At 44.2% G+C, this 27,937-nt stretch overlaps 3 protein-coding genes across 16 annotated transcripts in view; 2 read left to right on the forward strand and 1 right to left on the reverse strand.

Annotated features, from left to right (window-relative positions):
- Window positions 1–2,755, forward strand: part of pde4a (phosphodiesterase 4A, cAMP-specific) — a 52,891-nt gene extending 50,136 nt beyond the window's left edge. For all 3 annotated transcript variants that reach the window (XM_019875797.1, XM_019875798.1, XM_019875799.1), the window contains one exon: window positions 760–2,755. In XM_019875797.1, coding sequence (XP_019731356.1) covers window positions 760–1,272 — 513 coding nt within the window. In that variant the 3' untranslated portion in view covers window positions 1,273–2,755. The remainder of the gene's footprint in view (window positions 1–759) is intronic.
- A 2,408-nt stretch (window positions 2,756–5,163) lies between these two features.
- prkcsh (PRKCSH beta subunit of glucosidase II) lies at window positions 5,164–14,305 on the forward strand. Of its 2 annotated transcripts, none has more exons than XM_019875804.1 (18): window positions 5,164–5,264; window positions 5,518–5,631; window positions 6,286–6,402; window positions 6,476–6,571; window positions 6,658–6,715; window positions 7,155–7,272; window positions 7,430–7,559; window positions 7,644–7,728; window positions 7,899–7,977; window positions 8,714–8,797; window positions 8,878–9,054; window positions 9,144–9,231; window positions 10,018–10,087; window positions 10,510–10,599; window positions 10,688–10,762; window positions 10,832–10,931; window positions 11,026–11,180; window positions 12,208–14,305. In XM_019875804.1, the coding sequence occupies exons 1-17, from the start codon at window positions 5,261–5,263 to the stop codon at window positions 11,164–11,166; spliced, it is 1,626 nt and encodes a 541-aa protein (XP_019731363.1). In that variant the 5' UTR covers window positions 5,164–5,260; the 3' UTR covers window positions 11,167–11,180; window positions 12,208–14,305. The 2 variants fall into 2 exon arrangements, with proteins under 2 accessions (XP_019731363.1, XP_019731366.1); XM_019875807.1 differs by having other exon boundaries at window positions 8,881–9,054.
- Window positions 14,306–16,780: 2,475 nt separating this feature from the next.
- Window positions 16,781–27,937, reverse strand: part of elavl3 (ELAV like neuron-specific RNA binding protein 3) — a 12,853-nt gene continuing 1,696 nt past the window's right edge. The window contains exons 2-9 of one of the 11 annotated variants that reach the window (XR_002168941.1): window positions 23,662–23,878; window positions 23,466–23,569; window positions 20,829–20,982; window positions 20,482–20,710; window positions 19,802–19,855; window positions 19,314–19,352; window positions 17,035–18,633; window positions 16,781–16,994 (exon numbers count right to left, since the gene is read on the reverse strand). Coding sequence is in view for 10 of the 11 variants with exons in the window: in XM_019875857.1 (XP_019731416.1) it covers window positions 18,285–18,633; window positions 19,314–19,352; window positions 19,802–19,855; window positions 20,482–20,710; window positions 20,829–20,982; window positions 23,466–23,569; window positions 23,662–23,878 (1,146 nt within the window). In the remaining variant the exon portion in view is untranslated. Of the gene's footprint in view, window positions 18,634–19,313; window positions 19,353–19,801; window positions 19,856–20,481; window positions 20,711–20,828; window positions 20,983–23,465; window positions 23,570–23,661; window positions 23,879–27,937 lie in introns of all 11 variants that reach the window. The other 10 variants (XM_019875859.1, XM_019875857.1, XM_019875858.1 and 7 more) reach the window with 10 other exon arrangements.

The raw sequence follows: 27,937 nt of genomic DNA on the forward strand, positions 1-27,937 counted from the left end.
CGACCCCCTCTTTTTCAAGACTCAAGCTTGAAAAAAGACTTTATGAACACCAAATTAATTTTTATACAGAAAATAATTAGAGTACATCTGAAACAAATGATTATAACAATATATTTGAGAGAAAGAGCATGTTATTTTGCCTCATTCAAATCTAAAGTGCAATCACATTCGTAAATGGATGGCTTCTGGTTTTTGAAATGTAAATTTCATAACTTCTCCTTAGCTGCTGGTTAACCTGGCCAATCTTCGACCCAATTTCCTCCAGATTGTCACTACGTTTCTCCATTTTCTGTTATCGCTTCTGTTCTTTTCTTCTCTTTTCTTTTTTACCGCAATTTTTTTATTTTTCTTCTTTGTGCTACCGCTATTTTTATTTTTATTCTTTGTGGCAGGGGTTCACTTTGGCCTGGGAAGTCAAGTTCAGCATTCGCTTCAATGATATCTGGCGCCATCTAGCGTCGTGAATGGGTATAATGTCTAGACCCTGAATATAAGACGACCCCCACTTTATCAGTCTTATTTCAATGCAAAAAACACCGTCTTATATTCGGGCCAATACGGTACTCATGTACTGGGAGAGGAGTGATTCATGTCGGACTCTATAGTGCGTCACAAGCCATTTTAGCCACCCCCCGCCCCCCAAAAAGAATTTCTGAAAAAATGAAATGTTGGTAAACATTTCAACGCTATATTTCCACAACTGAGTATGACATCTACATTTTCACTGGCCTAAGCAACATGTATCCCCTGTGTGTGTAGGTTGGCTTCATTGACTACATCGTCCACCCTCTTTGGGAGACCTGGGGGGACCTGGTGCACCCCGACGCCCAGGACATCCTGGACACTCTGGAGGACAACAGGGACTGGTACCAGAGTACCATCCCGCAGAGCCCGTCGCCTCCTCCCGTGTGCCAGGACAAGGAGCTCAACGCCTGCGTGGACAAGTTCCAGTTTGAACTCACACTAGACGACGGTTCTCAGGTGGAGTGCAACGAGCGGGACACCGCGGCGTGCCCCAACCACGTGGCGCAAGACGGCGACGAGAGAGCCAAGGACGACGACGAAGAGGACGTCCTGGCTGAAGAAGAAGAGGAGGAAAACGAGGACATCATCGAGGAGGAGGAGGACGACGAGGAGGTGGCAATGGAGGAGGAAGAGCAGGGCGAGGAGCCCAAAGACGAGTTGGAGACCAAGTCAAAGGGGGAGAGACTTTCTGACACCAGTCCTGTAGAGGAAGAGGAGGATTCTTCTTCGCAAGCCGACGACACATGAGTGTTGCTCTTCACGGAGCCCTCCTCACTTGCACATGTGATCAGTTTTCCTCCTTACACGAGGCCAAACCAAGAACAGTGTCAATAAAGACCTTTAAATCTATTTTTCAAAAAGGGACTCGAGAGGAGTTCATCACACAGCAACTGTAGATGCGAAGTAGTGAGCAGTGGACAAGATGGTGTAGCACTCTGGGACTGGAATGCACACAAATAAACACACGTTAAGTCACTCCGAATGCAGCGACGCTACGCGTGTGCACGCGTGCATATATGCAGAACAATTGAGCATTGCAGCACCCCTGCCCTCCACGACCCGGGCTGCTGTTTTCTTGCAAACGCACACTTGACTCTATGTTTGTATGCGTGCATTAACACAAGGGATCACTAACAACGATTTGTTTCTTGTTTTTGTTTTGGAAAAAGCCATCTCTAAATGGGAACGTTCGGTCTTAGCAATTTTCACGTTCAGTCAAATCCCAACAGGAACTGTTCTCCTCAGCAACGCGAGCAACTTTATTTATTTCAGTTTTTTTCCATTTCTGTCGGAAAAGAAAAATAAGGAAGTTGGACGTCGGTGGGGGAATATGGACGGACGTTGGTGGGGTGGGGGGTGCCCCCGGTCCCGTACCCCTTTACGAGGAGAGCGCTTAGCTAGAAGATGGCTCTGTGCCTTTCTGACTCCCCAGCCTCCCGAATGGAGAGCTGCGGTGAAGCAATGCATTGTGGGACAGGAGTTGTACGTACGCGTGTGTGCTTTTTGGTCTCACTTTTGATTGTCTCTCGTGGAAGCTACTGTCCATGCTATTGTGGTGTGTCCGTGGTGACATGTTTTAAGCTGTCAAGTCTTCCTTTGTTGCTCTTCTGCTGGTATAACAGAGCAATGCCCACCACTACTACCGCCGCCGCAACCACTGACTAATTTCTTTCCTACAATAAGCCATGCGATGCTTCGGCGCATACATTTTGCCTTTAATTTCTAGTTAACAGTGGGAGGAAGGGGGTGGGGGGGGGCGGTTATTATGCCATCGGCGGATCACGTTTTGCGCCGCGCTCACTCGCACTGTGTTTAAGTCCTCATATAATGATCACCAAAGTAGATGAGTGCAGGTTATGGGGGGAAAAAGGAATTCAGGAGAGTTCGTGTGGAAATCCCTTGTAGATTGTTTTTTGTTTTTAAGATCAGACCACGTCTACGGCCACGTTACCTTATTCATTCGGGAGTGAAGATAATACCAAGCAGAGGTGGTCACTGAAAAAGGTCTATAGTCCTTTTTATGTTTTTTTTTTGTTTGTTTGTTTTTGCCTTAATGTCAGAAGCAGGATTCATACTTGCCGCTATATGGAGAGGAATATTAGCAGATATTCTACTATATTTTTAAGATGTCTATATGCTTGTCTCATTGCATCGGTCACTTATATACAGTATGCTGTGGCTGTGCTCTTACCAAACATAAAGAATGTGTTTTTTTTTTTTTGTTGTTGTTGTTGTTAAAAGTCACTACATTACAGCAACCATGTAGATGGAATAATTGTTGTATTTTAACGAGCATTTAAGCCGGGTACACACATACCGATAATCGGGCTGAATTGTGTCTTTCTGACGTAAGTAAGCAAAAGTCAGAAAGTCAGTTGGACTGCTGGTTATGTTGAGTGTTTGTATCGTGTGTGTCTCACAGTTCATTCACCACAATAAAAATGATGAGGAATAGTTTGTAGTTACCAGATAAGCTAACAGTTAGCCTAGCTTATTGTTTTGTCCAGGATTTTTTTTTCCTCATTACCGCCACTTTCAACTCCCCAAATGCGTTTCAATGGACATCAATTATGCGCGGATGTTCACCGACCCATTCGCTATCCCCTGCAAGTAGCAAGGGGTTGACTGTACACCACGCACGAAAAGAGCAGCGCAAATCAGGCACAGCTCCCGGATATTTTCTCTTCCAGGGCTAAAGAGGGCGTTGACCGAGACATAAGGGGCCTGGGAAAATTATTTATAAATCTATTTTAGAATAGCAACTAAAATGCTGGGACGCATAACTGATTTCTGATGGGGCTTTAGCCTCCCTTAGCCCCGGTCTAGCACCATCCCTGGTCAAAAATCGGCCAGTGTGTACCCTGCTTTTGAATGACTTATTTCTAGTTGCTTGGCAGTGTGAGAGGGCAAGAATGCCTAAAATGTTGTTCAATGTATCGTTGTCCACTTTTTTTTTTTTTTTTTTCAACGAACGTAGTTTTCCTCGAGTAAAAAGCCATTGATGGTGAGAGGTGGTGGAGAGCAGGTTCTGCTGGTCAGAAACAGAGCTCTTCCTCGTGTATGTGTGTAACCGCGGGAATATGGAATAACAAGCATCAACGCAACATTCCCATATGCACTTGCCTGTTCACTTACAGTCAAAACTATTTTTCTTTTCTGATGGCTTCTTCTTGTGATGTCATATAGCTATATAAAAAAAGTTACTATTTAATTGCCATACAAACACGATACTGTAGCAAATTATTTCTTATTAATAAGATTATTCAGTGGATTGATTGCTGCCATTCTTTTTAAAAATGATGAAAAAGAAAACCACGGGAAGTGTTTTCTTTGAACAGTTTGTGTACAGTTTATTTTTATATCATTCTGGTAGTTGGTGGGTGGAAGGAAAAAAAAACAAAGAATCACATGTGGATGTAGGTGTAAGCATAATTACTTGTGTATATAATGTATATTGCATTGTAAATGATTGAACAATATAAAGACCCTGCAGGCCACAAACTACGATTCTTCAGTATGTTCTAGTTTGCCTGTACTGTCACCTCTTTATTGTTCAGATATACGTGTACCAGCACTTTATTTCACCAGGCTCAGAGGCAGAGTTTCAAGTTGTGTGTGTGGTCTGTGCTGGGGGGTGGGAGGGGGTTACCGTCAATGATGATATTCTACTGGGCCAAATCACAAACCCACATTGTACAATGTAGAGTCAAAGCGAGCCATACGCTTATCGACTGGCCATGTGGGAAGTAATTAATCACTTGTAAAGTCAAAACTTGAGCGGCTATACTGTAGTCATGCAGGATGTGACACGTTCGAAGTGTGTCCTTATTTTTCTTGACCATTTCTAGCACTGTCACCTTCTCTTGTTTCTTAGTAACTTTAACCAATAGCCTGCCTGTCAGGTTGGAGCGATGCAGACTGACTCCCTCTAAAGAGTATTTTTTGTTAGCTTTAATTCATGTGTGTGTGTGTGTGTGTGTGTGTGTGTGTGTGTGTGTGTGTGTGTGTGTGTCACAAAAGCAGGAGAAATTATACAAGGGGGTAAAACAACATGAAATGATTGTAATATTTGTAAATGATCTCGCTGTAACGTGTAAAATGTGTCCGGTTATTTTTTATTATATTATTTTTATGAAAGTTTTTTTCCTCTTAAAAGAGCCGAGGTGTCATTTTGTGACTAAACACATTTAATAAGCATATATATATATATTCCTTTTTATTTCACTGTTCGGTACTGTAAAGTGTGTTAGAAATACAATAAAGGTCGATTTTTATATTACATGGTTTCTAATGTAATTTTTCTTTTGTCTATTTATGGTCAAATATACTACGTATAGTATTGCAAACACCATACTACCCCTGCATTATGTATTAGCATATATATATATATATTTTTTTTTTTTAGAAGATAACATGCTGAATATCTAATATGACCTTTTTTAAATCATACTCCAGGTAAACTATTAACTGCCACGAGATGGCTGCAGCGCCTTGAGTGACACCTCTCTCGGCCAATCGGTATGTACCTCAAAAGACAATTCGATGAAATAGCGAGCAGATGTCACGAATTTAACCAATCACAGTTATCCATGTGATCAAATACCAACCAATCATATGCTTTTAAAACAGTAGGGCGGGTCCATAAGCATGCGCAGTGCGTCTTTACGGAACTGCGGCGCGAGGTTAGGCTACAGGCATCTATTAGCCTGCCTTCTCGAGGGAAGGAAAGAACGTGATGGGTACGTTTGCCTTTTTACATTATTTTTTTTCGTATGTCACGACGTTTTCGCTTGAAGCCAAACGAGTTCCATCGTTGGTTTGAATTGAATTTCGGTAGTTTTAGCATTTTTTTAATCCCTGCACACCTCGCTCACATAGAATCGTTTTGATCTTGCTCCTTATTGCCTGACGTGACGTCAGACACCATCCATTTTCAATGACTGGTCCCGTTGTGTTTTAATTCTACGTCTAATTGCTATCTGTTTTCGACAGAGAACAGAAGCAGAAATATGGCGATCGCTTGTCAGAGCCTGATCTCTCTGCTGTTGCTGAGTGCTGCGGTCTCGGCCGTGGAAGTTCAACGCCCCCGCGGTGTATCGCTGTCAAGTAAGAAGGGAGCATTCGAAATTAATATTCCTGATTGAAATGAATTGAAATGCCACGAATGCAGTTCCCCTCACCCCGAAAAGAAAACACCAACATACAGCACTGTACAATAACGGTTTAAAGGTACAGCGTATAGAATGTAGTGTCATCTAGTGGTGGACTAATGGAATTTAACTGCTTAGTGTCGAAGTGCGTGCATTTTTGAGTTCATCCCAAAATGACGTCTACTATTTATTAAGTGACAGAGTAATTGCATCGTATTTGATACATGTGCTGTCGTCATCATTTTGAGGAACTACGTTCCCCAAGTATGTCTCCTTCCGGTATCTGTTGCAGAAAGATGGCATGTTGAAATGAATAGTCTTGATAAGCATTCAGGAACCACAAAGTGGCCGATTTAAGCGGTCCTCAGATTTTTTCCCCGCCAAATATCAGAATTAGAATCGGTCTTCACAAAAGCAAGCAAATAAATAAAATCTTCAGGCCCTACTGAGTTAACATATTTGCGCACAACAACAAACCAAAAAATTAACAGAGCTAAGGCTCTTGACTGCAAAAGCCCATAAATTGTGGCACTCATAAGTACCACCAGTGTGAAGCTTTCTGTCTGTCTCCTTGGATAATTGGAAATCGCTCTATTGTATTGTCCAACAGAAAAGCACTTCTACGTGGAGGGAAAACCATTTACTTGCTTGGACGGCTCCCGCACAATTCCCTTTGACAGGGTAAATGATGACTACTGTGACTGTCAGGATGGTTCGGATGAGCCAGGTTTGTATATCCGGCAGCCTTCCGCCCCTTCCAAATTGCATTTGAAACATCAGACTCATTTGTTCACTTGCAGGCACTCCGGCTTGCCCCAATGGCAGCTTCCATTGCACTAACGCGGGCCATCGACCAGTCTTCATCCCGTCGTCCCGCATCAATGATGGTGTTTGCGGTAAGATCACTTAGTTCGTTCTTTCGTTTTCCTTTTTTGACACAGCTGGTCACGATTTATGCTAAATGAAAACTTGCCCTTGACAGACTGCTGTGATGCAACAGATGAGTTCAACAGCGGTGCTAGCTGCCCAAACACCTGCCGGTAAGTGTGACTATACTGGTCCACGCATAATCATTTTGTGACAAATTAACCATTTTTAGAAAATTCTAAGCGCCATGTGAGTGATGATTGCTCTTTTAATGTGTGGTGCGTTCAAGACTGCCAACATGACACACCACAAGCGTAACGATATCGCCACTGACATTCTGCCCAACTGTTTTTCACACATCTTGGGGAGGAGATATCAATCTGAAACCTTTCTGTAAAACGATTACTGTATTTTTCTGAGGATACTAAGTTGCATCAGACAAAAAATGCAACATGAAGAAGAAAAAAAAAAGTATTCGTATGTTGTTTGAGAAGCATCTGATAATTGGGCCGTAGTTGACTTTGGTGGAAAGGGAGGAAAATGCTCAAATTTGATAGGTATGAATAGGTTGTTAGAGGTTCCCCAATTTAAAATGCTCTTGTCTGTTCATAGGGAGTTGGGGCGCAAGGAGAAGGAGGTTCTGCAAAAACTGGCTGAGATTGCAAAGGAGGGCTTCATTCTCAAACAGCAACTCATTCAGGAGGCCAAGAGGGGTCTGGAAGAAAAAAAGGTGCAGATGGAAATGAAAAACCAAATTGCAAAAAATGACATACAGGTTTTATTATTCTGAATTATGATTATCCCATGACAAAGCACGTAGCCAATGTCTTTCTCGTTTAGTTAACACATCGTCATGTTTGAATATATGGGCGAATTTGTCCTGGCAGGCCAAAGCATTTGACCTGGAGGCCAGTAAGAAACAACTGGAGGAGAAGGTGGAGGCTCTGCGAACGGTGAAGGAAGCGGCAGAGGAGCCCGAGAAAGAAGCTAAAGAGCGCCATCTCAAGGCTTGGGAAAGTAAGCCCCATCTGTGTCGCATGTGGCAGCTTCGCATGAATCGGGTCATTATTTATTCATATTTCATGTCATTGTTTGTTGCAGATGAGAAGGCTGCAATACGCGCAGAGAAGGACAACGCTCGAATGGCTGAGGTGTTTCTTGAACTGGATGATGACGGCGATGGCTTGTAAGTATCAACACACAAACCGTAATGACGCCAAAAATAATTTATCGTGACCGCATATGTAATATTTGTGGACTCCTGACCCTATTTCCCGCCTATATTTTAGATGACTTTGTTTTGTAAGATTATACTTTAATGGTTTGATTCACTCATCAAATTGATGTTAATTTCAGCGTCTCCTTGACTGAGCTCCAGTCCCACAGTGAGCTTGACACAGATTCCGATGGTTCTTTCACTGAAACGGAGGCTCAGGTAACAAAAAAAGAAAGTTTGAGCACCACACACACACACACACACACACGCAATGGTTTTTATCATTTGAATAATAGAAATGGGCAAGTGTGTTTGTTCTGTTCTGACTGCTCTTCCATCGTGTGGTGGCCAGCACACCACGTTCACAAAACTACCTGTTGTTGTACCAAGACTGGCCTGAGAGTGGCAGTATTGTGCCACAGGGCATCCAAAGGCAAAAGAAGAAAAGAGTAGTGGTACAGTTTGCCTCATTCGCCTTTTCTGGTCACTAAGTTGCAGTTGAAACTAGTCCTTGTCGTATTTATTGTGGTGAGTGACTTGCGCGACATGATACACACTTAACATAAGCAATGGCTCCTCGATTCGTTTTGGCTTCAGTGAGCTTCCTGATTGGCCGCTTGTGCAGTGCATGAAATAGCAGTGTTCACACCACATGAAAAACTCCGATATGCAGTGTGAACGTAGATGTATTGCATATAATAAGCTGACACCGAAAAGCTATTTCATGGTACAACATGTTCAGTATTTAAATCTGTTAAATCCACCAACAATATGGGCAAAATAAACCCGAGCTAATATACACCAGCCTCCTTTGTGTTTATGATGATATAGTGAGGATGAGTGGAGTAAAAAAAAAAAATGGATGAAAGAAAGCCCCCCCCCACCACCCTTCCCCAAAAGGCAGTAACTACATACTGACAGTTAATGTCATGTTTGTCTTTAAAATTGTGCACAGGGCCTTTTGGGAGGCGTGGACAAAGTCGACACGGTGGCGTTCGAGGCTGTCTGGAAGGACATAAAAGACAAATACATCTCCGAGGTAAGGCAATGACACCCCCACCAATGGCGCGCTTTCTCGGTACGAGGCTCCTGTCTGGTAACGTGGACCTTTCTTGGCAGCAGTCCCAAGTGGAGACGCCGCACGGGGAGACGAGGGAACCGCTCCCCGACAATGACTCTGAGCATTACTCTGAGGGCGAAATCCCAGAAGAAGATGACGACAATGATGATGATCAGGAGGAGGAGGACGATGAGGAGGAGGAAGATGACGACGATCCGGATGACGCCGACTACAACGTAAACGTCTGGAGCTTGTGCTGCACGACCTGAGTAAAGTTGATTCCCCTGACTCACTTCGTGTGTGTGTGTGCACGCTATTCACACAGAGACCTCCTGCGGTACAAGCAAAGAAGGATGACGAGGACGAAGGGACGATGCCGCCCTACGACGAAGAAACGCAGAACCTCATTGATGGTAAGTATGACTCGTTGCATACCTGAATATATCTTACGTATTGATCGTCGTGTGTGTTGTAGACTTTTACCAAACACATACAGTACCACAGAGCATTATACCATACTCTGCTATAAATAACCAAAATATCATGTCTTTCCTTTGTTTTGGTATAAAGAAGCATTGGTGCATTGATACCATCTGCTGTGTTGGGTCTGTCTCAGTGACAGATTGAGACTGCTGTTTTCTTCTCTGATCGAAACAATGTTGTCTTCTACACGGATCAAAACGGGTTTCCCCTAGCGGACAATCCATGAATTGCATTTTATTAAAAATATTCATTTTGGGTCTTCAATGCATTTTGTTACTTTTAAATTATTTTGTGGGCCAGATTGAACTTCCTTGGGGACCGGTTCCGGCCCGCGGGCCGTATGTTCGACACCACTGATCTAAAGTATTTTTTGCTGGCTTTTTTTGGGGGTTATCCCACCAGAGGAAATTTGATCCGTATAAAACTGGGAAGGTATAAAATGTCAGTTAATTTGACCCATTAGACCTCATATAAATGCACAAATTACACCTTGTGTGATGTTAGGAACATGGCGTGTACTCTCCGTAATGTTTTATGACTTTGCTTTGAATGACCCAGCATGGAAATGCCTTTTCGTATGAAACGGTGCAGTAAGCGGCCACGGGCAAACTATCTGATCTCATTAGATGGCGTAGGCGTACTTAATGTTGTGTGCATTCAGTTCCCCCATAAAGGCCTAGCCCTCGTAATTGAATATAGCATGTTTGCTGTGCTAGCTGCCCAGAAGGCGAGAGAGCAGTTTGATGAGACCGAGCGAGCCCTCCGGGAACTGGATGATCAGTTGAAGTAAGTACTATACTCGGAATACGACGGACGGCCGGGCGGGCGGCGTCTTTTCCAGGAATGCTAATGTGCCTTTTGCGACGTGTCCGGCTGGATTTACAACTGCAGGTCCAAGTGCTCCATTCCAATTCAGTGCCTGTTTCAGATTTATTTGTTCAATTTTGAGTCGCGTTCCATCTACTGTTGACATATTTCCAATCCGTCTTTGTTTACGTTGAAAACATGAGATAACCCTCATGTACTGATCCCCTAACTGCACGTAAAAGCTGGTGTGTTTTTTTTTCCTCTTCTATTTACGCTGCCATGCCACATCCCAATTTTTCCAATTAACAGCAAAACCATCTGAACGATGCCACTTGAAGTCTGTGGTATGAATCCACCCTGATTCAGCCGCGCTCCATCTTACTATGCATGTTTTTCTACAGGAGCCTTGAAAAGGAAACATCCTCAGACTTTGGACCCAGTGCTGAGTTTGCCTACCTCTACAATCAGTGCTATGACCTACCTACAAGCGAGTATGTGCCAGCATGTTTTTTTTGGGGGGGGGGGCGGGGTTTGGTGTTGTTTGGCACTAAAATGTGTTTTTTTTGTTTTTTTTTCCAGATACATCTACAGGCTGTGCCCATTCAAACAAGTAACCCAGAAACCCAAGATGGGCGGCTCAGAAACCAGTTTAGGGTAATGCAAAAAAGGCCTGCGTTAAACGCTTGGCTTGTCTTGGCAACGTCTGACTGTTTTTGTTCTAAGGACCTGGGGTCATTGGGACGGTCCCGAGGGGAACGTCTACACCGTGATGAAGTACGAGAATGGATTGGGATGCTGGCAAGGTCCCAACAGAGCCACCACGGTTAGTCTTTGAGCGCTTTAGCAGAAGTGGGCGGGGCAAGGGGCGAGAAACAATACAACAGAATTTGATATCAATTTTGGGGTTTGTCTGGCAGGTCAAGCTAAAATGCGGGAAGGAGACTGTCGTCACGTCCACGACAGAGCCCAGTCGCTGCGAGTACTTAATGGAGTTCACCACTCCCGCCCTCTGCCAGGACCCCAGGACCCTGGACCCCATGCTGCATACAGAACTTTAAAACCGACCCAACCTGTGAGTAATATTTTAATCGCAAAGTCATCCCATGCAAGAATGCATGTGCTGCAGTCTTTGGCTTTGCACGTTTTATCGCTCTTACTTGAAACCAGTCCTGTCAACTTCTTAACTCATTCGGTACCAGCCAATTCTGGACCAAGTCTGAAAAGACGTTTCAAAACGTCTTTGGGAGTGAATGAGTTAAGCACGAAGCTCAACCGAATTAAAATGAAACGCAGCTGCAGTCGACACGCTTACGCGAGCGTATCGCGCGTCTCGGCATTTGATGGCGAGGGAACGGGTTCGTGCGCCGTTTTGGCTTTCTCCTTTCTGTGTTTGAAGAACAAGCAGGACCGCAGCAGAGGCAAGGTAATGGCATCTTTCTAAGAGTTCACGACGTCAATAATGGGACAAAAATGAATTCAATGTCACGGAAGCATTTGGCAGCGTTGAAATGCCGCACTGCAGTCGTCTGGAGCCAAAGTTGTCTTTGTTAACTATAATCAATGACCGCATGCACGCTCGTGACTTTGTTGCTGTAACGCCATAGTAGCTTGTGCCACGCCACAAGAATTTAGTGTCCAAATGCACAATTGATAGTTGTAATACTTGTTCATAACGGGATTCGCGCCACTGCATGCCGCACTCGGGCACCCTTTTCACGGATGTCGTTTGGTCCTGTGAGCGCTAATTTTCCATTTTCATCTTTCCATTAATCATGTGGTGTTTTGTACTAAATCCTACTGAAATCTCACAACATGCCAGTCGGTGTCATTCATTGTTAAAAGGAAAAAAAAAAATGTTTCTTGAGTCTCGTCCTTGAATGTTTTTGCCTTGCTTATGGTGGCGCTGTTGTCGTCATAATTCTCGATCTAATACAATAGCCCGCTGTCAATGCTGAGAAAAGCACGCAAAGTGTCCCGGTTGCCGGTGAGCGCTTAGTCCTCGGAAATTGAAACCCCGACGGGGATTTGACACCCAGCGAAGCAGTTTGATTCCGACAACAAGGAGTGCCAACGTGAACGTGTTTGTGCTCCTCTTGCAGTGTTCACCAAGGGACCACGTCGCCACGGCAACAGGAAGTGGCGAAGGAGCCGCCGCGCGACGATTTCACTGTGTTCAATAAATACGTGTGAGCTTTTTACATGCGTTTGTGGTCATTTGAGAGAAATGCGGCAACGTAAATAAATTCTGCGAAAAGGAGTTGGCATGTATGCTAAGTCAGTTTGTTTGCTAATTGAGGCTCAACTTTCTATTTCAGAAAAACTTTCATTCATAATTGAACCATAGTTAAGGCATAAATGACAGTTTGGTGTATTTGGTCAGTCAACAAAATATTTGTATCTTTGACATACCCCATTTTTTTGGCCAATTTTTTTTTTCTTCTCCCATATGGAGTTATGATTTAGTCATGAAATGGGGATCATCACTCATATCTGGAACTGACACACTCCCACTTTAGTTTGTGTTTTATTGTTGTTTTCAAAGTGACCAAGGTTCAACTTTATACATCATCCAGAGTTTGCACGTTCTTACCACCGGTGAATCTTTGTCATCGAGGAAACGACAAACGCGATATTCTTTGTTCAGTCAACAAAATGGGGCCCACTCATATTTGTAAGTTTTATTTCTTTTTTTTTTTTTTTTTCTGGCATGTAAAGTACAAATAATTAAACAACTCCATGAAAAAGTCTTCAAGCGTCTTCAGCTGAAATCCCAGTAGTAAATATTCTAGACTAAACTGAAAGGTTTTACTTGTATTTTTTTTTTTTTTCTTGTTCGTTTCTCATTGCTCATTTGGTCATGTCTGGAAGTATGTATGAGTGTTTGTATTCCACTACTTTTGATCGTTTTCACCTTTTTTTTGTTTGTTTTTTTGAGTTTGTTCTACCATTTCCAGGAAAAATGTAAGAAAAACATCACTAATAATATACTGAGTCCCCTCTTCTAAATAAATAGACACAAAACACAGTTGGTTGAGAAACAGAAGAACCGCTCGCCCCTTTCAAACAAGACTTTCCCTGCCCGCTTGTCATTCATCGATAAACAAGCTCTCGACCCAGAATCCCTGCTCATTTTATGGGCGCCAAGCAAACATTCTCCTTGCACAAAAGAGTGTAGGCGCTCGTTTTAAAAAAAAAAAAAACGCTCCCTAATGTCCCTTTTTTAGACAAGCGCGGACAGGAAATCATCTTGTGAGGGACAACCCCGCCTCCTTCTGGATCGATGCCTCAAAAGAAACGAGAGGGCTGGCGGTGGGGCTGCCCCATGTCTCAGACTGAGCGGTTGAAAAAACAAAGCAAAACAAACAAAAAAAACAAGACTGTGATTAGGTTAAATAATTAAAAGATTTTTTTTTTCTCATTGAACAAGACAAACAGAACACAGGCAGTAAAGGCATAACATCTAGCACACAGCATGTATGTTTATACAGTTCAATTAGTTAAATATAGCAGTGCATTCTTTGACTATGGAGAACGTTTTCCAAATCGAACTTCTAAAGCTGTTTTTCTAGTTGTCCCCCTTGTTTTTGTTTTTAAATTTTTTTTTTTCTCCCCGGAAAAAAAACCCCGAAATGGTGTAACCACAATTTTGGCAAAAGAACTTAAAAATCTTTTAACCTTGCAAATGTAACAAAATAAACCATAAATATACACAAAACATACTTCATACGAGGCAATAATAATAATAATAATCATAATAAATAGTTTTTAAGTTAACAATAAGTTAAAACTACAAGCTTAAAGTCGCCCAAATAATACAAGTTTGTCGGCGCTATTTTGACATTTTTTTTCTGTTTAAATTATTTTTATGTTGCAACAAAAGCTACCACAGACTTTTACAAACACAATCGAACACAGTTTGATTGGAACGAAAAGAATCTAAGTCTAAAATCGGCATACACTTTAAAAAACTGCAACTAATCCGATAATGGAGGAAAAAAATAAAATTAAAAAAAAAAAAAAGAACAAACCGTATCCAATCAATGCAACCAAACATAATCGACCCATATGTGTGTTCTCTATGGCAACATCAACAACACAAATACACTCATTTAACAAGTGAGTCCTGATATGCAATTGAAATCAATAAATTACAAGAGGAAAAAAAAAAGATATTCAGTCGACATGGGCGAAAAAAAACAAAATAAACAACTGATGAGCTATTGGACAGTATTCCTTTCAAGGTCACTGACGATTGCTCCGTTCAGTCGGAGTCTTTGAGCTTGTATGGTCAGAGCACAAATTACGGGGCGGGGCTGAGGAGGTCGTTATGGAAATTTCCAGATCAGAGCTCTCTCGTTTTGAGTTCTCCTTAACGAGCCGGCTCGTCTTTGCGCCGTCGCTCGTCCGATCTGGGTTTTGTTTGTTTGTTCCTTTCGCTATTCCGCAAACCTTTTCAGTGTAACGTTTAATTTCTTTTTTAAAAAATATATATCATTTGTTCTCAGTCAATATAAAAACAAAGCACATTGCACTTACTGTTCCATAGGAAAGTTTTTTTGTCTTTTTTTTTTTTTTCTTCTAACATGATTATTGTTGTCGCTCGAGCTGTGTGTGTTTGTGTGCGGTACTGTTTCCTGTTCCTCGGCTCTCTTTGAGTGAAGGTGGGCTTTGAGTATGGAGATTCATTCCGGTCTTTGACGGCAATATATTAGACGACTCCGATGTCAGCTTTCCTAAAAAGCGAACTTAGTCGGTATTGGGGCGCTAATGCCTGACCAAAAACTAGCCAAATTAGTCCTGTTAAGCAACAGCAGTGAGATCGACAGATGCTTGATTAAGTACCGTATTGGCCTGAATATAAGACGGTGTTTTTTGCATTGAAGTAAGACTGAAAAAGTGGGGGTCGTCTTATATTCGGGGTCTAGACATTATACCCATTCGCGACGCTAGATGGCGCCAGATATCATTGAAGCGAATGTTGAACTTGACTCCCCAGGCCAAAGTGAACCCCTGCCACGAAGAATAAAAATAAAAATAGCGGTAGCACTGTAGTACTGTAATTATTTTCTGTATGAAAATTAATTTGGTGTTCAAAAAGTCTTTTTTTCAAACTTGAGTCTTGAAAAAGAGGGGGTCGTCTTATAATCAGGGCCGTCTTATATTCGGGCCAATACGGTATTTGAAGCAGTGATTTTAGGGATCGAATGGATCGTGAGACGAAGCAGGCGACGGAAATGTCATGGGGGTGGGGGGGGGTCTACTGTATCCAATGCACCCCTTTAGTGAGAGGTGATAAGATTGATTGCTTGTTTCTGAGATGCCTTTTTAGCAGTCGGTGTCTGCGTGAAATGTGTGCAAATGGGATTTGCTTGGTGGGTTTGAGGAGCCACAAATGATATGCGCAGCGGTCGATGTTCAAAAGAAAGAACGCAAATTGTGGAAAGGGTCCTTGAAGACGCCACAAATAACAGATTTGTACAGCAATTAATCGAGGCGGGGAGGGGGCGTGTTGTGTTTAAAACTCATTCAGTACCAGCCAATTCTGGACCAAGTCTGAAAAGACGGTTAAAAACGTCTTTGGGAGTGAATGAGTTAAGTATTACTGACTGGCAGACCAAACTCTTTGGCAAAAAAAAAAAAAAAAAATTCAACTCTATCTAAGGAATTGCGATCAGTGGTCAACACGAGGCCGCATTGTCATTTTAAATCTGCGCATATCCTTTTTTTTTTTTTTTTTTGGAGGGGGCGTTACAAGCAGCGATTTGTTTTGTCAGCCGGGCAATGAGATGCTCTCACCGCACATTTTTTTTGGTGTTTTTTTTTTTTTTTTCTTCTTCATCTGGGATTCACAAGCCAAAGAACCAACATAAAGCAACACTGTACACGACGAGTTCAGCACAAGAGTGTCTGAGGCACTCGAAAGTATCCCCCCTAACGGTTCGGCTTGACCTAGTTTTTGATGTCAACTTCAGTTCTGTTTTTCTTCTTAACTGTCAAGTTTGTCTCCAAAACATTAGCCACGGTCGAGTGGTTTTAAGTTGGTGTGTGCGATAGTGTTCCTTTGCCCCCTTCCCGAGACTCCCACCCTTTTCACCGCATTGCTTGTTTCCCCCCCCCCCTCTCACGCCTGCAAACATCAGAGGGTTTAAAATAAAGCCATGCAATGTCCCAATTTTTTTTTTTCTCTTTTACCCCAAGCTTAAGAATCTGTAAAAATTCAGCACAAGGTCTTGTTCCTTTGTATGTATAAAAATAGATTTATCTTTAATGTAATCCTTTCAAAGAGATCGCCCTCTTTGGCTAACACAGCGTCATTTAGAAAAGCAAAAAAGCAAACAAGTCTTGAATAGAGTTGACCCCTATTTTAAATCTATGATCCCGCGCAGATAGCGAAAGACGTTGGCCCTTCGCCACGGTAGAGCTCACGACTGCTCTTCGCTAGACACTTCAGATAAGACGAGCGGGCCTTCATGTTCCATCAAGGAAAAAAAAATAAATTCCAAGGCGCTGGGTTGGAGACATTTCGAGACGCATTACGACACTGAATTTGTCATCTTGATGTTGCTCAGTTGTCGGGCGAGGGCGGGATTTCAGCGACTTTTCAGAAGCTACCGAGTTGTTTGAAACGAATCAAACCGAGAAGCGTCGGTCAACGCTTCTGGGACCGAGTCATTTTTTTTCACGTCGAGGGACAGCCTTGTCAATGTTTGGTCCTTGAATTTGGAGCCGCGCTTCTCAGTTGCTTGTTTTAACTTGAGTCGATCGACTAAACGTGATTTTGGAGGTTCCTGTCTGAGGACGAGAATGAAGAAGAATACCTTTTTAGCTTTTGCAAGTGTGTTATCTCTCCGCAGACCTGCCAAGTGCGTTGGTCAGCCAATCTTGTCTGACATGGATGTATTATTACTTTATCAGCCGTGACCAACGTGGGCTGCCTCGTGTACGGTAGCGTGCCAGCCAGAACCACTGTGGTCAGGTATATGTGGTTGAGGTTCCGTTTTTTTTTTTTTTTCCCCCAAAAGCCTGGTCACCTGAGGCATCTCATGCCGCATTTTGCACAGATGCAGCTAAAAAAAAAAAGCAAAACGTCATTTTCTGTCGCGCTGACAATCAATCCCTAATGTACCCCCTGCGCCACTCGGCTTTGGGATCGTTTTTGCTCCAGTGGATTCGTCTTAGGTGTACTATATTGTTTGGAGTGACGCTGTGAGAAGGGAGCAGACTGGCTATTTATTTATTTATCTATTTTATTCCGGTTCCCAGATTCACGAGTTTACTTAAATCGGCATCGGGTCCGAGCGACCAAGCTCACACGGTGTTAGAGGATCTGCCTTGATGCTCGGCGCCGCCTAAAGCAGGTCAGGAAAACAGTTGTCAAGGTTTTTAGAAAATGCTTACATATACGGCTATTATTACCACCACCTTATACCTGTATATTGAATATATAGTTATATTTTTTTTTGATAGACGTATAAGAGAACAACACTGTGTCTTCATTTCATTTTCTTTGATCTTAAAAAAAGTCACTGATTCAAAATGCCCAAGTGTAAAAAAAAAAAAAAAAAAACAAACAAAAAAAAAAACCAAAGAAAAGATAAAAATGCCATCCTCTCCTGCATGATACTAGCAGAGATTATAGGGGTAAAAGTTTGGGTAAATTGCACATACTTTTAAAAAAAAAAAAAAACAAAAAAAAAAAACAATTGTTCGCTATTTTTTCTTTTGTTCATCAGTTGCCATCATTTGCCTGAATTCAATCAAAGCACACAGCACACATTCTTTGTCACATTCATTAGCCTGTCTCCTAAATAGATAGCTCTTAACAACCCCTTACTCAGCAAACCAGCTACGTACCCTTTCTAATTCAATCCAGGCAAAGATAGGGAAAGGTCTAGCATGTTGTGGAAAGAGAACAGAAAAACTCCACTCGTGGGTTCGTTTGAAACTCTGACTTGCGGATGCTTGCCTATGAATAGGTTCGGTCATGTGTTTCGGGATCTGTGTTTGCGCGTGTCTGTGTCTTTTGCGATTATATATTGTGAATGTGTGTGCGAAAGCGTCAGAGAGAGACTCAGTCCAGGCCCATAGATAAAGTGATGGCACGGGGGTGGGGAGGAGCTCAGGTAGCCCCGCCCCCCCGTGCAGGTCAAAGGTGCTGGCGCCTATGGCCCCTCTCTCAGGCCTTGTGCTGCTTGCTGGTCTTGAAAGAAACCTGCAGCACCCGGTCGCCCAGGCGATAGCCGTTGAGGCTGGCGATCGCCATGGCCGCCTCGTCGTAGTTGGTCATGGTGACAAAACCGAAGCCCTTACATTTGTTGGTCGTAAAGTCACGGATGACCTTGACGTTGGTGACGGCGCCGAAGGGCCCAAAGAGCTGCCACAGGACGCTCTCGTCCGCCTCGGGCGACAGGTTGTACACAAAGATGCACCAGCCGGCTCCGGTGGGACCGGTGAGGTTGACGCCGGCGAGGCTGGTCATGCTGTCGATGGTGATCGGGGAGAATCTGGGGAAGAGAGTGGGAGAACTACCATGGGTGTCATTCTGAAGTTCCACACAACAATCGCTTCTCTACGCTATCTCTGATGGCCATGTGTCTTTTTAAGTTTTGTCGATGGCTAAGGAGTCACGGGACCCCCGTCCCCATCTTATCCAGTAGTGGCTATGCACCTCGGTGTCTCCAAACTGCCTGCTTTTGTAACAAAATGACAAGTGTGTGACACCCACACGTTCTGCTTATTGTCTCTGGTGGCCTAAAAGCCTTCTGCAAGAATCGAACAGACATGAATTCACAATGTTCAACTGAAACCACAGTGTCGGAACGAAACACAGAAACCTAGAGAGGGATGAAAAGCAAAGTAAGAGTCAAATCATACAAAAACTGGAGCAAACAGACGCAAAAACGCAATCTGGTATGTCCATGCTGGTGGGGAAAAAAAGGGGACATTGAAGCAACTGAAAGGACAATGTTAGTTGGTAAGAATAATCAAATTAAAAAAAAAAAAGACGTGAAATTATTTGAATTGATCGAATAAAACCAAACAAAAAGAAGGCTAAACAAAGCCATGCCAGAATACCCTGCTGCGATGGGGCTAGGTGAAGCTGTTGTCTAATTTCCAAGTCAGCAGATGGTATTCCGGGCACTTTGTTTGAAATTTTATTTTAGCATGGATGCTTTTGAAAGTACACCTTTTTTTTGGCATTTACCTCTTGACTCCGTAGCTGGCGTTTAGTAAATTGTCGAGTCTGCAACGCAAGAGGGAGAGTGAAGGGATGGAGAAGTTAGTTCGGAACTCTACAAGGCAGGGCTGGCCTTTCAGTCTAGATGCCAGCTGGCCTCCAGAGGGCATCCTTCATTTCAATGTCGTGCCAAACCATCCTCCCACATTCGTTGGGCTCTGACAGTTTTGTGGAATTGCATTACAGACATTTAAAGCATACCTTGTATCCCTGCTCATTTAACATCAATTGATTGGGAACAAAAAAAAAAAAATGACATATACTGTTAAAAAGAGAGAGCCAATCTTGGACCACCTCATAGACTCCCTTTAAAACTGATTCTAAATCTGAAGAATATTCTGTGGTGAAAGTAGTAAATTGCAATCCCAGTGACTCATTAGCAAGATCTGAAGGGTCAGGATGTATGGCAGTGATTAGGAAAGTGGTGTTTTTATGGTAAAAATCTGGTCTCTTACATTGGTTTTGAGCTGATATTTGGATCTGGTCCCTTTCCGAGAGAAGGGATCACGCTGCAGTTTAAAAGAAAGTCAGAGAAAAAGATAGCGTTTTAAGGATATGCACACTTGAATTTTGTATTGATTTTTTTTTGACCACACAATTCCTTTAATGTAAGGAAAATTGCGAATTGTGTGTCTGTTTTGAGGACACGGTCTGACCTACAAATGCTATTGGGTTGCGCCACCTGATAGAACCTGAACACGGCCAGATTAGAAAGTGTCGTTGAGGGCTGGTCATTTTCTGAAACTCAAAAGACTCTTGAGTCATTCATGATATTCCGTTTGAGAGTTCAAAGTACGACATTTTGACACTCCTCACACTGCTATTATATAATGGGTTGACTTTGCTTCAAAGAGGTACTCTACCAATGTCGCATTGTCTAGCTCACCATGAAAGGACCGAAATCAAAGGCCAGACATCTTAGGCCCCGCGTAGAGCCGCAAATGGGTTCATTAAACCTGTTCCTAGGCCCGCTAGATGTTTCAGGGACAACCTTGTAATGCATTCATTTAATTAAGTTCCCCTTTAAGCAAACTAGCACTGTGACACAGACAAATGACGTGCAACCTGGACTGGAAAAACATCTTTTTCTCGATTGGTTAGCGACGGTCCCGTGAGGTCGTTCAATTTCCAGTACCTGAATCGCTGCGTCTGGTGGTGCAGGGGCCCCGTGTAGCGTCGGGCGGCGGTCTGATACAGCTGAGTCAGCAAGGCCTGGCCCGTCTTCTGGCTGGGGTTGTTGGCAAACTTGACAGTGATGGGCTCGGCAGCGCCCAGAGGCTTCTGTCCGTTCAGACCCTTGATGGCCTCCTCCGCTTCGTTTCGTTTGTCGAACCGGATGAAACCAACTCCTCGTGATATGCCTGCTCCGAATAAGAAAACACGCCAATGTCACTACCTTGGCATCCGCGACGGGGGGCCTGTGGGAATAACCCTTCGACAATGGCCAGAGTTGATTCGTGCTAATGTGAAATAAGGCTATACCTGTGACTTGGTCCACTAAAATGCGAGATGTGATGATGCGACCGTATTGGGAGAAGAGCTGTTCCATGTCCTTCTGGCTCATGGTCTTGGGCAGTCCGCTGACGTAAAGGTTTGCGTCGCGGATAGAAGCGGAGCTTGGCCGTGCGTACGATACCTACAGATCACACAAACATCAACAAATCAGGAAGTAGAAAGGTGCAGTGGTAGCTCTACTTACGAAATTAATTGGTTCTGGAAGAAATTTCTTACTGAGAAAATTTTGTCGGTAGAGACGCGTTTTCCATGTAAATTCCCTAATCCGTTCCAAGCCCCCCAAAATTCAGACATAAATGTTTTATGAAGCATGAAAATGCATCAAAATATGGAACAAATACATGTTAGAATGAGATTATTGCACAATAAAATGAGTATTGTGCATAATGTAAAAAAATAATGAATAAAGAATACAGTTTTTTCTCTTTAGTTCATGTTCTCTCTCAGACGTGGTTTTTGCCTGGCATTTTGTCAAGAACTGATCCGAGGACGTTCGCTTTTATCGGCTTTTAACAATCCGTCAAAAATGTGCAAGGCAAACATCAGCATAGCGAGCGATCACCTGACTGGTGAACACGTTTTCTGGGTGATTCACATTTACGTAAAATGTTTGGAACGCCTCATGGCCCGAGAGGTGAATGATGAGAGCGCTGCATAAGCACATTTCTATCTGTCTACACACACAGACACGTACGGTCGAGGTCCCTCTTAGCCAATGGGATGCCAGGAAGATGCTTGGGAATAACCAATGGCAGAGCAACTATAAGTATGTTGCGTTCAGGAAACTCGGAATTGCGAGTACCAACCCATACTGTATTTTTACCTTTCGTATCTTGAAATTTCGTTCGTAACAAGAGGCAATGTTTTCCCGTTTGATGCTTTTCGTAAATGTTCAAATTTCGTATAAAGAGACGTTCAAAAGTTGAGGTACCCCGCTGTATTATTTCGGAATCCAAGTCCTACATCAACGTCCCTTTGACAATGACGCACCGGGACCATCGCAGCCAATTGAATCAGTCGGGTGCCTCTCGTCCAGAACAAGCCCCCACGAGTCAATTGCTTTAAGACTTCAAACCAGCACGCTAATAAGCCTTAAGCGTTTTGTGACTCAGTTACGTCGTTGCCGCATCTGTCGTTCTATCCCCGACACTTTCCATCCCTTCTGCCGGTTCGCTTTCATCATGTTTCAGAGAACAGTCTGATTGTGGAAAAAAAAAAAAATAATAATAATAATACAATATGTTCTTGTTTGCAAGCACGACTGAGAGATAGCCCAGCTCAGCACGTCGTGGCGCTTGTTGTGAGTCTCGCGTTTGAGACAGAGTGCGTGTTGTTTGAGATAGGCTGAGCCGCCTTCCCCAGGCGGGCCCTGCCTCTTTTCCTTTGTCTCAATTCTCCCGGGTGAACAAGCCCTACTGGCAAACAGGGTCAATGCATCACAAGACTCGCAGGAATCAGGATCCTCGCTAACAACACTTTACCACAAGGTTCAGGCTCATTCGGCCCAAACCTCATAGGATGAGCTAAAATGTTTCTAGTCTAGTTTTCCAAATCAAACACGCTCGCCTGATATCTTTAGCGACGAATACAGGTGTTCGCCAAACACCGAATGTCTATTGTGTGCACTGTGTAAGCAAGTGAGGGTTGTGCGGCGCGGTGATTAGGGTGCTCTGGAGGAGCCGGGCGGGGCGGGATTGGGGGGGGGGGGCGTTACATTCGGGGAGCAGAGGCTGCCCTATAATTAACCCTCTCCCGGCCTCTCCCACAGTACAGATGGTGCCTGAGGCCCATATGGCCTCTAATCCTGTCAGCTCTACCCCCTACCCCTTGCCCATATTACAACGACCCCCCCCCCCCATCGGCAGTCACGCCTGATGTCAAACCGGAACAAGGAAAGTGAAGAAACGACAGCCCAAAGAGTCATCGCCTAATCAAGGGACCCAAATTGTCAAAAGCAAAGTGTCATCTTGAGACACGAAACCGATGCGATCGCCTTGTTCCGTACTTGGTTGACTTTTTCCTTGCAGCTGCGGTCATCAATCCGAATTACCGGCGGTACGTCATTCGTGGGCAGCTGTTGGACAATCACCTGCTCTGCTCGGCAGGAGATTTGATTTCTTATAGTGCTGCACTTTGCCCCAATCATCTTTGAACTCAACTCGGAGGGGTTGGACGACAGGATGGCGGCGATTAATAACGTGCTGCCTTACCCCCCCCTGCACCCCCTGTCATCTGATTTAGGGACAAAAAAAAAAAAAAAACGGATCCCTAATTAGCCCCGATTGGAGGCAGATGGGGGTAACCTGGCCCGACCCCTCGCGCGCCGCAGCACGGCTTCCTAATTACATTTCCATCACAATAACCTCGACGTGCTTTCTGACCTCCTCCTCCGGCTCTGTCGCTTTTCACCCCTTTTCTCCCACTTCCCTTTGTTCTCCTCGCCGCTGCCTTCTGCCTCCTCCCTCCCTCCCTCCTCCCTCCCTGCTGCCATGTCTGTCATCACCTCCCTCAAGATGAAAATCTGCACTTCCTCTTTTTTTTTTTTTTTTTGCCTGGCATTGATTTTGGTTTTTAACACACGCCCGTTTCTCGAACTCCTCTCACCTTGATTGTTTTAGTCTGTAGCTTGAGACCATTGAGTGTGTTGATGGCCTTGTCTGCGTCGTTCGGATCCACGTAGTTGACAAAGCCGTAGCCCAAACTTTGACCTGAGGAAAAGCGTTTTTTTTTTTTTTTTTTTTTCTTTTTATCCATTCCAAACGTCTTGAAATAATCCGGCGCCTGACGAAACAACACCTACCCGTTATCTTGTCTCGGACCAGCTTGCAGGACTCGATCTCCCCGATGCTCCCGAACAAACTCTTGAACTCTTCTTGGGTCATGTTCTGCGGCAGGTAGTTGACAATCAGGTTGGTTTTGCTGTCGTCCGTGGCGCCGTTGGTGCTGATGACTGGGCCGTTGGGCAGACTGGTTCCGCTCGGACCGTTGGACACCTGGGTTTCCATGGTGCTGATTATCTGCTGAGGGAGACCGCCGCGTCAGATCGGCTGACATTTTGGCGTCTGCAAACGCCGATGGTAACCGTCCAGATAAGCGCGCGCGCATAAAGAGTGCCTTCCCTCTTTGTCTCGGGGAAAAGGTCAGGAATCAGCCTTGCTAAATTGGAGATGGATGCTCAGGCTGATTTAATATACAGCCCCCCCCTCCCTTTTCCCTCCCCCTTCTTCTCTTCCTGCTCCCTGCCTCTGGTCCTGCAGATGTCACAGTCCCTTTTTTTCCCTTTCTCCGCCCCTCCCCCCCCTGCTCACGTCAAACGCCATTACATCACAACACAGGGATGCACGGTGGCGAAACGATACGCAGGGTGGCAGACAAGCAAGATTCGGAACAAATAATGGCAATATTTTGCACCTGTGCGTGCAGCGGGAGGAAGCGTGGTGGCGCCGCGTTTGTGTGTCTGCGTGTCTCGCCGCGTTGTGTTGCTTCATTTGTTCCACGGGGGATTCTCAAGTAACAGCTGTGCGGTCAGAAACGAAACTTCCTGCTCCACTTTTTGTAGGTTTTTTTTCCTGTTATTTTTTTTTTTTAACGCCTCCCCTCCCTTGCTCGCTCCCTCGCCGTGTCTTTGTCTCGTCGTTTCCCAGCGCAAAAAGCCCGCTGCAAAGACAGCGCCGCCACATTTCCTGTGGTGCGCGCTTGTTGTCTGTATAAATATAAAAACCGGAGAGAATTCTCTTGGCGCGAGGCGACCTCAAATTGCAACCCGAAAACATCAACCCAAATTCTAGCAATCAGCGTCTCAACCGTTTATTTAACATGAACTCGTTTTTGACATGGTTTCAGTCGACTTCTGGCATGAACATGACCGTGGTTGCACACGTTGTCCAGTTTTTATTGGAATTCCTGTTGGATTATTGAGTTTTTAAAATGAAAAGATTGACTTTGAAGGCGATTTTTATCGGATCAGAATTGAATAGTGTGCATGATGAAATGTCAGAGTTGTCTTCTTAAGCACATGCAGGTACAGTAAACGTGTGCTATGTTCTCACATCTCCTTCAGCATCTATGAATAGCTTCATCTCACCTGCCCCCCCCCATCGCCGCAACCTGCAGCCTTCCTCCCAGCCTCACCTCCGCTCCGGTTGCCCGGGCAACCGCCCATCAAGGACTGCATTGTGTCTAATGCCTGCCTTGCGTGGCTTTTTCTTACTCCAAGCTTGCGTCCGCGTCTATTACGGATAAGAACGGACCTTTGCTCCTTTGTGTATGCTGGTGTTAACACTGCAAGCACAGACATGGCAAGACCAATCAAAGATGACGACGAAATCGCTACGTTGGGACAGCAGCGTCGTCGTCCCAAAGATAAAAATACTCTGCGGCAAGTCTGTCACGTCGGGATGCGGATGCCCACTCGGCGTCGTTATTGTGCTTCGATTAATTCTAAACCGCCTTGATGAGAATCGCGCTTGTGTTTGCTTCAATCCAAGCCCCCTTTTGTGGTTTTATGTGACGTGACGCGGCCTACTAGCAGGAATATGACTAACTGCGCGTGTCCCAAATATGACAAAAGCATTCGAAGTGGGGTGGGGATAGAACATATTCGGGGAGTGAAAAATTATATAATTCACAAGAACGCGAGGAGCTGGCCTCAGAGATTAGCCGGCACCGCAGATTAAGATCTCAGAGAATACTTTACTCCTTTAATAAGCCTTTTGGGGGGCAATTCTTTTATCTGTGAGGAATCCGATGATGGTGAGTTTGTTCGTGTCAGGCTTTTCCTTCCATGAAGAATCACAAATAAGAGTATAAATGTTCCCTTTGGTACCCGGAAGTTGTTTTTGATTCGGCCCTGCTTTCAAAACATATCCCATTTGCTAACTTAAAAAAAAGCCTAAAAATGATCACTTATAAACCCCCTTTCAAGATATTTAATGAATTCAATTTGTTATGCTAGCGCTGGTGCCCCCCCCCCTTACCACCACCACCGCCGCTGCGCTTCCCCCTCCACCTTCTATTTCGGGGTTCAGTGAGATTCTCCCTTAATATTTAATCGACTGCATCAGCATCGCCTACACATGCTCCCAGACTCGCACGCAAACACGAGGCCAGCCTCCTCTCGCAAAAGCCAGCCAGACTCGCACGCAAACACAAGAGTCCTCCTCCTCCTCCTCCTCCTCCTCCTCCTGCCTCGCTCGCTGCCAAGCTCACACGCGGCGGCCTACACTCGGAGATCACCCAAAAGGGAAGAAAAAAATAAAACAACAAAACACACAAATAATAATAATAATAACAAACAAAAAAAGTCAAGCGCTGTATGACTACGCCTAAAAGCGGGCTTGTTTTTCGTCTCTGCCTCTCTGCCTTTGAGTCGCATGTAAACGGGCCTGCCAATTCACTTCTGCTCCAAATGCAGCGCGGGCACTGCGGGCTACGTGGTGTACACTGGAAGTCATCACACGTTATGCTCACTGTGAGAATCACTCGAAACTAAATGAAACTGAGATGTGAAGCGAAGGAAAAACGTGTAGCGAGCACCGGGAATAGTCTATTTTTTTTTTTTTTTAACCTATAGCCAAAGTGACACAAAAACAAAGTGGTTGCATTTTCAGGGCTTTGTATGACCAAATAGTTTACGAGAAATATACATACATTCAACATTTAATTTGCTTCTACTCCGGTACTTTTAGTCGAATGAAATGTTTTATGTCGATGTACAGATCCACAGTTTAAAAAATATTCCTTCAAATGACTTTCAAGTGAAAGTCTGACATTGAAAAGGGGGCGTATGGCAGCCTGCAATAATAACCGGCCCCCTCCCTGTTATATGAATGAATCGGTCCACCTTATTCTATCAAATTTCCGTCTTTTTTTTTTCTCAACTCACACTCATGCTCGACTGAAGTGTAAATGAGCCGTCTAAATAACACAGATTACGGGATTATCCCAAACAAAGGGCATTAGGCACACTCTCCTCACTTTTAGGGATTATCGTGGCAGCTGTAAAAGAAAAAGAAAGAAAAGAAAAAAGGCCGACAGGAGTCACAGCTCATGTCAGCCGCCATCAAGATTTTTATTCTAAAAAGAGAGAGACCATTTTGAAACAAAAGTCCAAACAAAAGGCAGCAGTCGAGCGCTGCTTTCAGAAAAACGGCAGCTCACTGAAATACTATCAGTCCGAGCGCTATCCAGCGTGCTGAAAAAAAAAAAAAAAAGGGAGTGGCCATTTGACATCTTCATCTCCTGCTCTGTCCTTTTATTAAATATGTAAAAGTCCTTTTCTCATTTCTCCTCCGTGTCAATCATAACGTCCACCCCACCAGGCCTCCACGTGCCCCCCCCCACGTCCCTCCCGGCGAGCTCTGCAGGCATTCACCGTGCGAGCGAGTCTTTTTTTTTTTTTTTTTTTGCTGAATAAACGTATTGACGGCCCCAAACAAAAGAGCCACCCGTTCCTCCTCTTCTCCCTCTTGCACAGGCCGCGGCGGCACTATGAATATTAATGCCAACAGTGGCGCTTTGTGCATGTGCGCGGCGGCCAGGCAGGGGGGGGGGGGGCCTGCGGGACAATGACTCTTTACAGTCAAGTCAAAAAAAAAAAAAAAATCCGATATTTATTTTTGACTGATTCAATGGCTTTTTTTTTTGTTATTGTTTGTTTTAAAAAAAAGTGGGAAATGTAGAAGCGGCAAAATGTTAACCTTTAGCCTCCATCATGGCTACATTTGTCTGATAATTGTATAGTAATATAACGAGCAGCGACTCACCGCTTATATAACCTAATTACGTGTCTCATCCATGCCTCCTCACTGGGTGGGGGTGGTGGGGGGGGGGGAAATAAATTCAATTCGAAGTGACATGGCTTTTTAAATCATCAAGCGATGTAATGTGAGTGTTTTTGAAACAAAATAGCCGTTGAGACCGTTTTCAGTGCCACGGTGGCCTCAGCTCGTCCTTGTCCTTGAATTGTGTAAGAGCCTCGGGAAGGTTGTCTGACTCAACGCTTTTTGAGTCGCTTTGGCACTGCAGCAGCGGCGTTGGAGGAGGGCTGCGGCCCGCGTGTGTGCATTTGGGGGGGG

This window comes from Hippocampus comes, unplaced genomic scaffold (genome assembly GCF_001891065.2).
Source record: "Hippocampus comes isolate QL1 unplaced genomic scaffold, H_comes_QL1_v1.1 scaffold93, whole genome shotgun sequence".
Taxonomy (NCBI): Eukaryota; Metazoa; Chordata; class Actinopteri; order Syngnathiformes; family Syngnathidae; genus Hippocampus; species Hippocampus comes.